The 16,427-nt window shown below is 39.3% G+C and overlaps 1 protein-coding gene across 1 annotated transcript; it reads left to right on the top strand.

Moving 5' to 3' along the window:
- Positions 1–1,105: 1,105 nt before the first annotated feature.
- On the top strand, positions 1,106–15,518 carry LOC139450491 (uncharacterized). The gene is made up of 10 exons (XM_071232206.1): positions 1,106–1,182; positions 7,395–7,640; positions 9,099–9,267; positions 9,392–9,510; positions 10,042–10,192; positions 10,858–10,961; positions 11,125–11,262; positions 12,720–12,836; positions 14,452–14,545; positions 14,822–15,518. Exons 1-10 carry the CDS (start codon positions 1,110–1,112, stop codon positions 14,985–14,987), a joined length of 1,377 nt encoding a protein of 458 aa, XP_071088307.1. The 5' UTR covers positions 1,106–1,109; the 3' UTR covers positions 14,988–15,518.
- The last annotated feature ends 909 nt before the right edge of the window (positions 15,519–16,427 follow it).

Consider the following 16,427-nt stretch of genomic DNA (forward strand, 5'->3'; position numbering starts at 1 on the left):
TGAGGCTGTAAACGGGCCTATTCCAAATATTTTTTATAAATTTCAATTTCTATGACGCCCTTTGCATATTTTGGATCGTATCAAGGATGGACCTCCGAGTCAAAAACACAAGCATGGCGAAAACCGGTAATAAAAGGATCGAGCCACTCCATCTCGTCGCTTAAGATACTGTGTTTGTGCCAAAGCTGGGCATCCACTGACAATCTGTTGGACAGTCTCATTAAATCAATTGCATAATCTACATTTCATATTTACAGTTTGACACATGATTGTTATTTCCTTGAGATATTAACTTGGGTCTAACGGCGATTTGAAAAGATTTTTCAGAAGCTTCACCGTTTGTCAGCTTGTCAGCAAATCAAATCAATGTATAGCTATGATGTTGACAATGTATAGCTATGATGTTGACAATGTATAGCTATGATGTTGGCAATATATAGCTATGATGTTGACAATGTATAGCTATGATGTTGAAAATGTATAGCTATGATGTTGACAATGTATAGCTATGATGTTGACAATGTATAGCTATGATGTTGACAATGTATAGCTATGATGTTGACAATGTATAAGACTATTGGGAGACACATGATATTCACAATCTTATCTGACACAAAAAGCTAGACGTTATTTTCCGGCCGCAAGGGTTTATCCTGCCGGAACGTGCATTTATATTCTTTTTATCAGCATCATGCGAATACAACCACATGAGTTAATGTGGAGCCATATCGGACGTTTATTAATAACCCTTAAATATAGCAGACTAATTCTTGATGGCCACTTGTAGGACATCAATGGTGAACTGAATGTCACAATGATACCTGGAAATGGGTAATAATTTATATTTTATAACTTATATATAAGAGTGCGATCGTATTATTTTCGATTCATCCTATCACATTTCATAATGTAACGTGCATAAATTGCTGACCGACGTGACATTTTAAACCTACTCAAATACCTACAGTTCATAGTTTAGTTTAGCATATCACTGTTACATAAAGGTGCAAACTGCGTTGAGGCGTAATATACTTCCTCGTGCACAACCAGTTGTTGAGCTGAGTTACCTGTGTCACCACCTGGCGGGGTAGACGTACTTGTGTGACAACATGGTGGATACTGCACCTGTCCTCGTCCTGTGTGTCCTAGCACTCCTCAACTCTACTGCAGAATCTAACAATGGTACGTTGACTTCCTATTACAGTAGATCTCTGCTCTGGCACTCCTCAACACTACCGCGGAATCTAACAATGGTACACTGGCTTCCCATTACTGTAGATCTCTGCTCTGGCACTCCTCCACTCTACTGCAGAATCTAACAATGGTACGTTGACTTCCCATTACTGTAGATCTCTGCTCTGGCACTCCTCAACACTACCGCGGAATCTAACAATGGTACACTGGCTTCCCATTACTGTAGATCTCTGCTCTGGCACTCCTCCACTCTACTGCGGAATCTAACAATGGTACGTTGGCTTCCCATTACTGTAGATCTCTGCTCTGGCACTCCTCCACTCTACTGCAGAATCTAACAATGGTACGTTGGCTTCCCATTACTGTAGATCTCTGCTCTGGCACTCCTCCACTCTACTGCAGAATCTAACAATGGTACACTGGCTTCCCATTACTGTAGATCTCTGCTCTGGCACTCCTCCACTCTACTGCAGAATCTAACAATGGTACGTTGACTTCCCATTACTGTAGATCTCTGCTCTGGCACTCCTCCACTCTACTGCAGAATCTAACAATGGTACGTTGACTTCCCATTACTGTAGATCTCTGCTCTGGCACTCCTCCACTCTACTGCAGAATCTAACAATGGTACGTTGGCTTCCCATTACTGTAGATCTCTGCTCTGGCACTCCTCCACTCTACTGCGGAATCTAACAATGGTACGTTGGCTTCCCATTAATGCAAAATTACTTTTTTAGTTAAGGAAACGTTTATTTCACGGGTGACTCAGTCGTCTAGTGCGTCGCAATCCGCTGTGCAGAGTTGCGTCTCTTGGGCACGCAAGAAACCTATGATTGTGGGTTCGAATCCCGGTTCGCCCAGATTATGTTACAAGTCTATCCTTTTGGTCCAGTGCATATGATAAAATTGTGGAATCCCAAGCAGGTTTTCGGAAAGAATACAGTACAATAGACAACATTTATATTTTACAAGCAGTCATTCAGCGTTATTTAGCAAAAAAACATGGCAAACTTTATGCATTATTTGTAGATTTTAAAAAGGCTTTTGACCTTGTTGATCGGTCTAAATTGTGGTCTATATTAATGCAGCAGGGTGTATCCAACAAGCTTTTACTTTCCTTACAGTTTATATATAAAAAAGTGTGTGAAGGCTAGTGTAGGATCAAATAATATTTTCTCTGAAGAATTTCATTGTCCTCTTGGCTTAAGGCAGGGATGCGTCCATTATTATTTTCTATGCTTATAAATGAGTTGGCAATGGATATAGAATTATCTTGTTCAACAGGCTTACAGCTTCGTCCTGAACTTATTCAACTATTTTTGTTATTATTTGCAGATGATGTTGTTTTGCTCTCTGACACTGTATATGGTCTTCAGAAAAGTATTGAAACGCTAAAACATTTTTGGTGATACCTACCATTTGTGTGTCAATCTGGAAAAAAAAAGTCATTGTTTTTTTTAAAAGGTGGTGTTTTATCAAAGTATGAGAAATGGAATTTTGATGGTTCCAGTCTTGATTGTGTAACCTCGTACAAATATTTAGGTTTATCTTTTACAAGAACTTTATCATGGGGTAAACGTGTCAAGGATGCAGCACTACAAGCCAAGAAAGTATTATGTGGCATACTGAAATCTCTCTAACCTTAAGCCCATACCCTTTGATTTATTTTTTAAAATATTTGATACCAAAATAAGCCCAATTTTGCTATATGGAGCAGAAATATGGGGTCTGAGTCCTGAAATTTGTAATGATATTGAAAGTATCCACATGATGGCTTGTAAGCGCTTTCTAGGCTTCAAGGTCTCCACCTCAAATCACGTTATAAGAGGTGAATGTGGCCGACACCCTCTATACATTTATGCTTATAATATGCAACAGCAAGCTGTAGGTAATGGTAAAGTTAACTGGGTTTCCAAAATTAGACACATTATTGTGTCAACAGGATTTGGTTTTATATGGGATCAACAGTGTGTTGCAAATATACCTCTGTTTATAAAAGATTTTTTTGTAAGACTAAAACTATCGTACCAACAAGACTGGCATTGAGCTTTACATGAAAGTTCGAAATCATATTATTATTCTTTGTATAAGCAAACACTTGGTGTTGAAATGTATATTACAATGTTATCATGTGATAAATGTAGAAGTATTATTGCTCGTTTCAGATGTAGTTCTCACCATCTATGAATTGAATCAGGTAGACATAATAAGGAACCTAGAGAAGAAAGAGGTTGTACTGTTTGTAAACATGATTATATCGAAGATGAGTATCACTTTATTTTAATTTGTGATTGTTATCAAGTTTTGAGGTCAGAATATATATCCTTGAATTATTATGAGTTCCCGACAAGACATACGTACAATATTTTAATGTCATCCACCAACCCATTTACTGTTAAGAAACTAGCCATGTATATTCTAAAAGCTATGAATCTAAGGCAAAGTCAGTTGGGATCTCCAGCTCCCATCACCACTGTAACCATTGTATCATGGGCCTATGGCCTACAATACATCTGAATAAAGTGTATATGTTTTGCTTTAAAAAAAAGTCTTTTTAAAGAAAACAAAACAATATACTTTCGTAATTATTATATATTTTCGTATATTGATTAACCCTTCCATATAAATTTACATTCTTCCCAATTTCGTAAATATAGACTATACTCAAAGACGTTGTCCATAATCTATGAGCCATGACCTAATTCCGAGAGAAAATTTAAAATAAAAATGCTTGTCCCTCGCCCCACTTACAAATCCTAAGATGAATCCAGTGGAAACTCAATAACGTATATTATAACGTTTTCGACGTAATAAGCGCCCAGGGCGCTGTCAAAATTAAAAAAGAGGGGCGCCTATTAGAATGCAATAGTGGTTAAAAAACAGAATTGAAAGATCGTAAAATTCGTGGTTTGGCGAACGCAGAAAACGACCAGTGTCCGTATTTTACGCTTTAGATATATATGTCTCGTACAAATACTACCACGTGCATTCTTGTACGTCTTAACTTAAAAATGAACATATTTGTGAAATCGCAGATCGGCATTAACGATGATTAAAAAAAGATCAGTCAGGAAGTACCTGTTATCAGCAGGTAAATTTGAAAAATAAAATGTAAAGATCAGCTTTGTGTTTGTGATTTTCAAAAATAGATGTTATTGTGTGTTTGCTTATAAATATATGATATCACACGTACGCATATGTTGTGACTCAATCATACCCATTGCAAACTTCCTGGTGTAAATGAGAGTAGACTGTTTGTTGACAAATGCATGTACGGTCTTGTGGATACGTTTTCGCCACTCTGAACATACGAGGCTGTATACATGCACTTAACGCCTGTAACACATGCTATGCGTAACGATTCAGAGTGACAAAAAACTATCCACAAAAGTGTAAGTTGACTTCAACATTCCAGTAGTCAACTTTCCCTTTATGTCGAGCAATATCCCATAACATTACAGCCTTTTGTGTCTACATCTCGGACTTTTGGGGTACTATCGAGCATGCTCTTTCAACGAGGATTACAAAGACCATCATTTGACACAAGCTCAAAGGTTCTTTGATCAGGTTGTTTGATAAGGGTTACAACATTCAATGCCTTTGTAAAGTTTACAAACGTGTAGAGTGATTTGTAGACATGTGAGTGTGTGAGTGAGTGAGTGAGTGAGTTTGATTGTACGCTGCCTTTAGCAATATTCCAGCAATATCACGGCGGGGGACACCATAAATGAGCTTCACAAATTGTACTCATGTCGGGAATCGAACCCGGGTCTTCGGCGTGACGAGCGAACGCTTCAACCACTAGGCTACCGGACCGCCCCTGAGGACATGTCGATTACATGTCTATATTAGACGCATTAATGACAAAACAGGTGTATGATGGAATCCCCTAGTTTCGCGAACACCTGGCGTCATCTCTATGTGAAAGTTATTGATAAACACACGCTTCTGCTATAGTCGGAGTTGTACAATGGAATGCCCTAGTTTCGCGAACACCTTGTATCATCTCTATGTGAAAGTTATTGATTTAAAAAAACACACACGCTTCTGCTATAGTCAGGGTTGTACAATGGAATCCCCTAGTTTCGCGAACACCTTGTATCATCTCCATGTGAAAGTTATTGATAAAAAAACCCACACGCTTCTGATATAGTCAGAGTTGCACAATGGAATCCCCTAGTTTCGCGAACACCTGCCAGTGGTATCATCTCTATGTGAAAGTTATTGATAAAAAACCACACGCTTCTGATATAGTCAGAGTTGTACAATGGAATCCCCTAGTTTCGCGAACACCTGGTATCATCTCTATGTGAAAGTTATTGATATAAAAAAACACACGCTTCTGCTATAGTCGGAGTTGTACAATGGAATCCCCTAGTTTCGCGAACACCTTGTATCATCTCTATGTGAAAGTTATTGATAAACACACGCTTCTGCTATAGTCGGAGTTGTACAATGGAATCCCCTAGTTTCGCGAACACCTGGTATCATCTCTATGTGAAAGTTATTGATATAAAAAAACATACGCTTCTGCTATAGTCGGAGTTGTACAATGGAATCCCCTAGTTTCGCGAACACCTGGTATCATCTCTATGTGAAAGTTATTGATAAAAAAAACCCACACGCTTCTGATATAGTCAGAGTTGTACAATGGAATCCCCTAGTTTCGCGAACACCTGGTATCATCTCTATGTGAAAGTTATTGATAAACACACGCTTCTGATATAGTCGGAGTTGTACAATGGAATCAGCGTTTTGCAGATATTTTTTATTATTATGTAAATGGTTTTGTCAATGTTATTGTACTTATACGCCGTTTCATGACTGAAATAAACGCTCTTTCACACACTAGTTTTTAATTTTTTTAACAACATTGAATATTAGAAATGATATATACGTTACCTTACTGGGTTAGTATACTAGCGGACAAAAATAACTGTGCTTAATATAAAGTAATGTAAATGTTATGCTACTGAAAATAACAAAATAATATTTGGTCATTGGTTATAAGTGTTTTATCACAACAAATCCATAGATAACTTTCAACTCTCGGCTTGTTTCTCAAACCTGCCATTTCCTATTTTGATCTGGATTCCAAAGCTCCATAGAAATCCCCAAAGACAGATGTATTGCTGGGTCGAGCAAATGTACCACCAAATCCCATTATCCTTATTACAAGCAAGGGATGACTCTCTTTATATTCATAAATATTCGAGACAATTATTACGATGCGGATTCCCAAAACGCAAAGGATTTGTTTGACTTTCACAATCTCAGAAAAGACCAAGTTCCATTCTGTCAAAACATTTGATTTTTCAACTTTGTACGCCATTGTCCCACATGACAAACTTAAGGAAAAATGTCATCCCTTGAATCCATTGGGCTTTTATCACAGTTACATATCTGTGTTCAGAGGTTCAGGGCAGTTTTTTTTTAAAGGAAAGCAAACGCCATCGGAAGTTTACTGAGAAAACGATATGTGGAATGCTGAACTTTCTCATTGATAACATGTATGAAAAATATGGGTGTAAGGCATTTAGGCAAGGAGTATCGTCCAAGACCTGTGTAAAGTTTTAAATAGGTTAATGGTTTACAAGTGGAGGACGGTTCCAAATTCGACGCACAAATAACAAAATTGGTGTGCGATGCAATTTCCTATTTTTACCATATGTCCCTGTGGTTTTTGACTTGTCTTTGTATGTGATTGTGATGGGGTAATATACTCGCATCCTTCCGGAAAACCTGGTATCATTATTATTTGATAGTGATACATAAACACAAGTTCATGATATAGTCAGACTCGTACGACCGACTCTGCTTTTGGCAGAGTTTCCTAATGAATGTGGTGAGGAGAGGTGAAATGAGGTTTAACGGCGCCTTCAAGATTATTGCACTAGTATAGCAACGTGCATAACGCGCGCGCGCGTGTGTGTGTGTGTGTTGTGTGTGTGTGTGTGTGTGTGTGTGTTGCTGCTTTTACTAGTCCAAACACACGTTTGTGGCACACCCAAGTATGAACGATATTTGTTCACTACCCGCTCGATCTACCCGCTGAAAATATATTTAACTAGTTGTGAATGGTTTTAATAAGCTCAAGAGCGCTCATTACCGCGAATACGGTTACTATGACAAATGGCGCAAATGACGTCAAGTTAACAAAGTTTGGCTGAAAATTAAAGAAGTTACGTCTTCATTTTCAGCGACAGAAAAGATCATGTTCATAACAGACAGTGGTGGGAGTCTAGAAGTCAATGGAAGTGTGTTCCGATGTGTCCTTGATGCTGGGGCTGGCTGCACGGTTCTCCCGATCTACACCCCCAACCCGCGGTGCCCCGTGTATGACCATGTTGAGGACTATGTGTATTGGTCCGACTATGCTCTCCAGTCAGTTTGCAGAGTCAAGTCATCGGGAGAAGACTATGAGACGTGGGTGAACGTGTCGAGGGGTAAGCATGTATGTATATTTTGTAGTGATGAAGTTGAACACTCAGCAACACCTACCTGCTGTCGAAGCTGCGTTATGGCGTCAAGTGCGACCCCACTACAGTTACTGAAAGTATTGCCGTTCCTGGTCATCATGGTCAGTTAAGCCATGACTTTGTAAGTCGCCTTGTCAGCACCGGTTCAGCTCCGTCAAGGAGTGATTTGTCTAATGACGCTTACTCCAAATTGTCTCCATCAACATTCATACTCGCATAATATAGAAACGCAACACCAGCTTTATACTCACATTGTTTTACTTACTCTCAGTCATCTATCAATACACGACAGGATCAGACCGGCCACTAACTGGGAGAACTTAGATCGACCGGGATTCGACTCGATCGATTGCAAACCGCGGTCTCCTCTCTTAAAGTTGAAGGTATCATTTCATAGTGTTAGGGGCTGGCTTGTTTTTGTCACATGTCACAATATCTCATTTTGATTCGTTAAAAGTTAGATCTGACCATGAACTCATGTGTGTCGTAATCGAAAAAATGCCGAGGCCTACATGCCAGATTGATCATCTTGCTATTGGTTTTGTGACTTACTCCGGATGCTACAAATGAAAAGTATCTTGCCTCTCTGCTTGTTTCATTAACTAATCGACGATTATATGGAACCAATCCAATGATAAATATGTCCAGAATACTCTTGTGATAAATGTGAAATGTCTTTTATCTATTAATTCCTTTCAATCTAAAACTCAATGACCTGAGCACAGTCATGTTAAGGGAGATCCCCCTTCAGATTGAATGAGCTATTATATGTGTGTAAGGTGAGCTTGATGTGATAAACCATAAACATGTATCGGCGCTAGCCGCCCCCCCCCCCCCCCCCCAAAAAAAAAAAAACAACAACAAAAAACAAAACAAAACAAAAAACAACAACAAAAACAAACAACAACACAAAAAAACCACAAAAATACACACACACCCCAAAAAAACCTGCTACACTCTTCTTTCTATCCATGGCTGTGTTGTCCATTGGGGTTACCAACGTTTGACTGTAAAATGCCAATGTTCTTAAATATAATATCTCTATATACAGGATAAACATAGATGTTATTCCTTGTGGCATATTTGGAAACATCGCCACAGTATTTCAGTTATTAGCTTGGTGGGTGGAGGGGTGGGGGAGCACAGTGATGTAACAGCTGGTACATGATTGCCAAACTTATGGTGCTGTCAAACCATAATTGGGACGATTCTAGGATTCGACCCCAATATCATAGAGGATTGTGGAACGCCACCCTGTACCATACACTCAAAGCATAATTGTGCCTGATCTCCAAAGGATATATTAGTGTAGATACTTTAAGTTGTGGATTTCATTTTGTAAAGACTGTCTTACTTTCATTGTGACGGGTATATCATTTATTTCCCTTCAGGAATATACGTTTGAGTTCACATTGTGTTTTTTAGGTTTATATGGAATGGCCCTTGATTCTCAACTGAGGACAATCTTCGTTTTTGAGCTTTCTCAAAATGGAAGCTCCTCCTTGTGGAAGGTAACCATGGATACACAGATACTGACAAAGGTTCCGATTGAAAAATCATCAGTATGGGGAATAGCAACCGACACTCAAAACAAGTAAGAATTGAAGTCAACTGAAACTGAAATCAATAGATTCAAGTTGCCATGTTAAAATATATAAACAGTTTCGGAAGCAAACTCTTACGCGTGGCTTACAGTCGAGTACCGTTTTACATTGCAGGAAGCTCTTTCTAGCATTTGCTTCAAAAATCACCATGATGAATTACGACGGAACTGAGTATGTAACCCTACTTAACAAAAAGACTGGGGACCATTTCGGGATGATGTTTGACAAAGAAGGTAAGTATACATGTTTGGCGTTGTCATGTTCTCATTCGTATGATATTGACGATTATCTTGTCGTCGTCTGTCAACATCTTCGGATCTGAAACCCAATGATCATGACAAATGATGTTATACATCTTTGACAGATTTTGAAAAAAAACTCTGGGAAAATATTGAATCCATAAAGATGAGACATGGCTTTCGTGGTTTTTTTTCACAATGGTAATACCGGAACCTGTCACACTTTCGATCAGTTTTTTTTCTTTTAAAGATGTTATTTAAAAATGATAGTTTCCTCTGAAACAAAGCATGGGTACATATTTCGACCTGAGTGTTGGATTCTCATTCCTATTTCTCTACTCATTCCTATTTCAAGGAAATGAAAATCATCAAAACATTTCTACAAATCCTCACCACAAGACCAAAAAATACGATTGTTTGAGGTTTCTTACGGCTATTTGTGATAAAACAAAGTGTTGCTTCTTTATTAACTAAATACTGTACAAGTGAAATACGACATCCTAAAATGGCCAATTTCTGTCACAGGCCACAGATTGTATTACGCTGACACTGGAGCGCGCACCTTGGGTTCTCTGGACGTTGAGACAAAGGAAACCACTGTTTACAGTAACGACACTGTATATCTGTCTGTTCATCAGTTCGAAGGTGTTCTGTACGCTGGGCCGTTTGGGGACAGGTAGGTACATAGTGGATCATATATACCTTTGTTTATTAGGTCGTGTATTGTTTATTAGGTTGTATTTTGCCACAATGATGATGTATGTATGTATGTGTGTGTGTGTGTGTGTGTGTGTGTGTGTGTGTGTGTGTGTGTGTGTGTGTGTGTGTGTGTGTGTGTGCTTTCTCTGAAGGATGCACTCAGTTATAACTCGCGACATCCCTTTAACTTAATAATCTTGTTAACACAGCCGGTGTTGGAAGCTGGCATTAAATCGGACAGGTACTCAACTCAGTAGATGAAAAATACAAGTTAGGTCGAAAAGGCCTAGAGAGCCCCTTGTGTCGCTCTTATATGGATACAGCTAGCCTTCAGGAAACTGTCCCAACTCGAAACCTCTGGGACGATCAAGTCCTTCATGTTTACAATTGGGGTTTGTAATTCTAATCCTACTTCTACTACAACACTCGACATTTTACGAGCGTTTCAGTCATTTGCTGCCACTTAGATCACTGCAAATACATTGTCAATGAGTCAATGAAGGAAAACACTAGTATTCCTTGAGCGCGCTTTATGTAATATCAATTGTATCACAACATATTTAGAAGGTAATGTTGTACCTCACGTTTCACAAGCAAGACAGAAAATATTGTCATGCCTTGACTCTTTAAATTTTGTTACAGAGGGAGAGTAGATGAAATTCCGGGAGGCTGTGGACCACGATCTTATGTCTACTTTAACACATCAGTTGTTGGGGGCATACGCGCTACTGTTTTCAGGAAATATGGTAAATATATATCAAGTAGCGTCCAGTAAAGCGATTAATGTACAATTACAGACAGTAGAGGATCAGTTAGGGATATACATTGACAACTGAAACATTTAATCCAAATGTATATCTTTGGCCTGAACACAGGGTTAAGCTGCCATATCAATTCATCTTTAAACAGGCTGTTCCTCTGGATGGTATGGTCGGATGTGCAACCGAGAATGTGGGAAATGCTTCAATGGAAGTACATGTGATAACGTCGCTGGCTATTGTCCTGCAGGGTGCGACACTGGCTGGATTGGCGACACCTGCACAACTGGTGTGTATGCAATGTCTTGAATAAATAAATGACGAAGCGGGTTTGCTTATTGTACAATAAAACACTGCAGATATGAACATTATTAACAATCTCCCTTAGGATGTCAATAAAATGTACAAGTCTTCAAAATATGTGCCTGATCTCTGGAATGTCTGACCTGTCCATTTCATGAACATGGATACAATCGTTTGGCCATTGCGTTATCACCGTTGCCTAGCTACATCTATGGGGAACAACCCACTACCCTATGTGTGTGTGTTGTGTGGTGGTACATTAATTTATGTCTCCAATCAAAACGTCGAAATCCAGATTATTTGATTAGTTACCTTCGTGTGTCGTGAAATGGTCTCCGAAACCCCTGAAGATTCGGGTTAGAATAGGTCTTCAGCAACCCATGCTTGTCGTAAGAGGCGACAAACAAGATCGGATGGTCAAACTCACTTACTTGGTTGATGCATGTCATTGTATCCCAGTTCCGTGGATCGATGCTCATGATATCAGTCAATGGATTGTCTGGTCCGTGCTAGGGTTGCGACGGGTACTCGAGTACCCGATAACGGGTCGGGTAGCCTAGGACTCGAGTCCAATTTTCAGGACTCGAATACCCGTTCAGGGAAGATAACTCTAATCGCCTTTTAAGTATAAGTTTTAAACACAAGAGCATTTACTTTGATATTCTGCGTCACTTGTGGTTTTAGGTAATCCATGCATGCATTTAAAAAAAACCATATACCTTAGAAAAGATCAACAGATGTTTGATGACCTTTTATTCGCAAAAGCATTACAAACAAGTGGGACAACATTGAACTACGGGTACTCGAGTCCGGTTCGGGTATTGTCTGCCGGGTACTCGAGTTCAGTTTTCGTACCCGGTCGCAACCCTAGTCCAGACTATTTACATACCGCTGTCATATAGCTAGAATGCGGCAAAAGCGAACAAAACTGAAGAGTGTAAACATTTATTTACAGGCCTCCGTTACTTAGATTGAACAGGTCATACTTCCGCGTACAACTCCATGTACTTTCATATCTTGAAGACGGATTCTATTCCAGACAGATGTTCAAATTACAAGATACGCAATTCCGGAAAACCAAGACGAACATGATATTAAGAAGATTAAGACATTGCTAAGTGTTTGACATATGGAATTAACGGTTCATCATGCTGGGTACAGACGAGGTCGTCCTTAATTGTTTGTATGAATGTATATTTATTGCAGAGTGTGGAACAATCTGTTTCTGTCCTTCAGAAAGTTCTAGGATAATGTCGACGATGTTCACCACTGGATCGGATTATAACTACTTCTTCCAGTAACTTATCATATATAATAACAAATGTAATATAACCACTTTGTCATTGATTTGTAGCTACACATGACGTATTTGTATTTACACATGACATATTTGTAATTACACATGACATATTTGTAGCTACACATGACGTATTTGTTTGAAAGTATGTCCAAAGGGTACCTACGGTGAGAGCTGCAGAAACCTATGTGACCAGTGTGCTGATGGCGCCCCTTGTCATCCTGGAAACCTGGAGAATTGGAATGAAGAAGTATGTCATGAAGGTATAAACATTAACGCCAAGGTAACACGCAGAGGTTTTTAGCAGTCGGTTCTGTCCATGTTTTACTTGTTTTAGATTGGTGAATTCGACAACATTAAGGCGGATTTCCTAACAATCGCATTAATTGACCTGGCTACAATACTACATGTTTTGTGCTGAATATAGGACAAGGCAATCAGAACTACCAACCCATAGTACCCCGAGATCCCGAAAGCTGCTATTTACTGAAAACTGAAAAATCCCCATTATTCTCGCAACATGAACATAATGGCTGGAATTTACCAGCAGCCAAAGATTGTTTAAATTTCAAGACCTACTAATCGCAGGGTGGGAAACCGCTGAAACACAAACTACATGGAGAGGAGTGAGACGTGAATAAACTGTTCCTTTACTTTGGTGATTTGGATCGTACAGACCCGACATGGTTGCCTGAAATGATTTGGTTCAGTCTGCTTCTGCTGTGGTAGGCGAGATGGTGGGGATGAAGGAGCTTCACGTTGGAAGTAAGGTGCGATGACAACAACTGCAGAGATATCTTGCCTTTGCGGCAGCTGAAATAACACAGAATGAGCAAGGAGTCATCAGTGGTTCTGACCAGGATTCTTCCTATGTCAGAATATATCAAAATGAATCCAGCAGTGACCAAGCGGTGACCCAGCGGTGTGTTCTACCTGTCGAAACTCCATCCCGATTGTGAGAAAACAGGCATTTGGTACAACAAGACTCCCATGGTTAAGAACACCCTGGGCACTATCATGCAGAGCATATCCAGAAAAGCAGGTCGACCGCAAGTCGCCCAAGTAATCCTAGAAACACAGAAGAAACCTACCCCAGCCAGGGAGTGTCAGGCCAGTTCCCATGCATAGGCGGTTCAGACGTGTTGATGTAATAATTTTGATATTAGGACACACTCAGTGATATTCTCTATATAGCAGTTACAACTACGGTTGTATAATCAATCAAGCTCTCCCCAATAACAAAACCTTTTCCATATTCATAAGAAATCTCTGCTAAAAACACAGTCGATTGTACGATTCCGACTATATCGTGAGCAGGTGTTTATGAATCACTCTCAAATAGTGATGACACAAGGTGTTCACTAAAGGGTGAGCGTGTCCTGCCCCAGCAGTGCACCCGTGCAAAGGTATGTCGAGTGTTCACCTGAAAAAACACGGGACCATATGGTACAAGTTAACATAGGGAATTTAATTTGACATCATGTTTGTCACTGATGCGTTAAAATTTGGAAATGTCCTCCACATGTCTACCATAAAACCTTTTGAAAGCTTTACTGAGTCCTTGATTTAGCGTCGTATGCCATGCAAACATATCAACCATAAGTTATGAATTTGCTCGTTTGTCGTAATCATTGTATTTTAATAATTTTTTAATAATTTGTTTTGCAAGCTGCCTCATGTTATTCTACAAGGGCTTTGAGCGAATGAATGGGATGGTGCAATGCCGCTTTGAACGACTTCGGCCAAACAATGGCATGTAGACATGGAGGATAGGCCAAAGTCTCTGATAATTGAATTGAAGCGGTCACCAATATGGTTTATCAGTGCTTAATCTCAATATGGTTGTTGATATGGTTACTTGTCATATTGTACCTGCAGATAGGGGCTATGTTGTCTGGGCGCTGGTGGCTGTGTGTGTCTTCCTTGGATTGGTTGTGGTGGTCCTACTGGTCCTCCTGGTCAGATGGAGAAGGTAACCATAGCAACAACTTTGTTTTATGAAGGACTAAAAAATAGGAAAGCCACAACTAATTTCACTTGATATATATTGGTTTAAAATTTGGATTCATGTTAGGATAAAATGAATTTTATGTTTACTGTGATTATAAAAATTAGGAGGTATTAAATGAGAGGATTAAATTTTATCGTAATTAAATTGTATTGAATAAGGTTTACATACCGAGTATTCTAATGCATTTCAACAACGTATACAATTAACGTTTGTATCCTGTGTTTAACTTGTTTACAGAATGATGATGACGGACAAGCAGAAGAAGACGGACGTTACTGTTGGCGCCGTGAGGAACCCAACCTACCAGGATGACACGAGAGATGCAGAAGCTGAGATTACCAATCACGTGTACGAGAAGATGGTCCGTGTGCTGCCACCTGTGTATGAAACGATACATGTCTAGAGGGGTCATTATGTTTGATGGCCCATGCCCCACTCCTTTGTATGAAACGCTACATGTTTAGAGGGGTCATTATGTTTGATGGCCCATGCCCCACTCCTGTGTATGAAACTCTACATGTTTAGAGGGGTTATATTGTGAGATGGGCCATGTTCCACCCCGTATTTGAGTACATAAATCAATCCAACCGCATATACATTCATAAACTGAAGACATGGACTGACAACATTGATTATCAATTCAAAACAATATAGATGAATTGTGGTATGCGAGTGTAAGCAAGCGTCATTATGTATTTCACTACACATATCCTTTTTGTGTCACTTTCATGAACCCTCCGTGAACACCCGGGTTAAAATATGTCTTAAGCAACCCATGCTTATCGTATCGGCGGCGACTGACAGGATCGGGGGTCAGGCTCGCTGACTTCACATTTATATATTACATTTAAGAAATATGATAACAATAGAGCCGGATCATTTTGTGACGATTACCGCGCAATATCGAACCTTATGTTTTGCACTTGACATGTTTATGTTTGATATGTTTCCATTATGCACAGTGTTAAGTGATTACTCATATATCCATATAAAGGCGTGATAGGAATATTTACTGTTATCCAAGCTGTCTTAGATTACTATTCTTGCTGACATTTTAAGCAGCCAAAGTCATTTTTATAATAAATCATTAGTGACAGTGTTCAGCGATCTACTATTATTCATCTATAAATTGAATAACACCAGATTGTCTGGCATTGCTTCAAGGCTGTACTGAATGGACAGTACTCCAGTCTCTTACAGGGACAACTTGTTCTTATTCTTCCCAAGAACTTTATGATTAAAACTAATAATTATCTTCTTAGAGACTTGTTCAAGTCTACAGATGGTCTTTTGATATCAAATATAGCAACCGGGTCCAAAGTAGAAAATACTTTTGTCGATCAAAGTTGACGGTGAGATATTGTTTATTTATCCAATTTCCCTTTCAGTAACAAATTTGGCTTACAATGTTCTGGACCATCGTAAAATGGTCAGGGTTTATACCGTGGAAAAGAAAATGATAAACTAACAACTGAAGTAATTGTGTAATTATCTAAATAATATAAATATGCTATTTTTTCGAATAACTGAATAGTTCTCTAAGCTGCTATTTAGTTCGACAAAATAAATGCTGCTCTCAAGTTGTTCTGTTGACATGTAATAACATTGTTATTTTTCTCCAATGTAATGAACTGCAATTCGCTGTGCAGAGTTGTGTCCCTTGGGCACGCCAGAAACCGCGGGTTCTAATCCCGGTTCGCCCCGATCATGTTTTTAGGTTTGTCTGCACCATACCCGTGCTCGTGGGTTTCACCAAAGTAATAAACGTCCTACATCACTTCGGGGTTTCCTCCCACATTAAGCTGACACGACATGATAGCAATGGAATACTGTTCAAAGTTGG

This window comes from Haliotis cracherodii, unplaced genomic scaffold, assembly GCF_022045235.1.
Source record: "Haliotis cracherodii isolate W230 unplaced genomic scaffold, xgHalCrac1.p SCAF_8, whole genome shotgun sequence".
NCBI classification, from domain to species: domain Eukaryota; kingdom Metazoa; phylum Mollusca; class Gastropoda; order Lepetellida; family Haliotidae; genus Haliotis; species Haliotis cracherodii.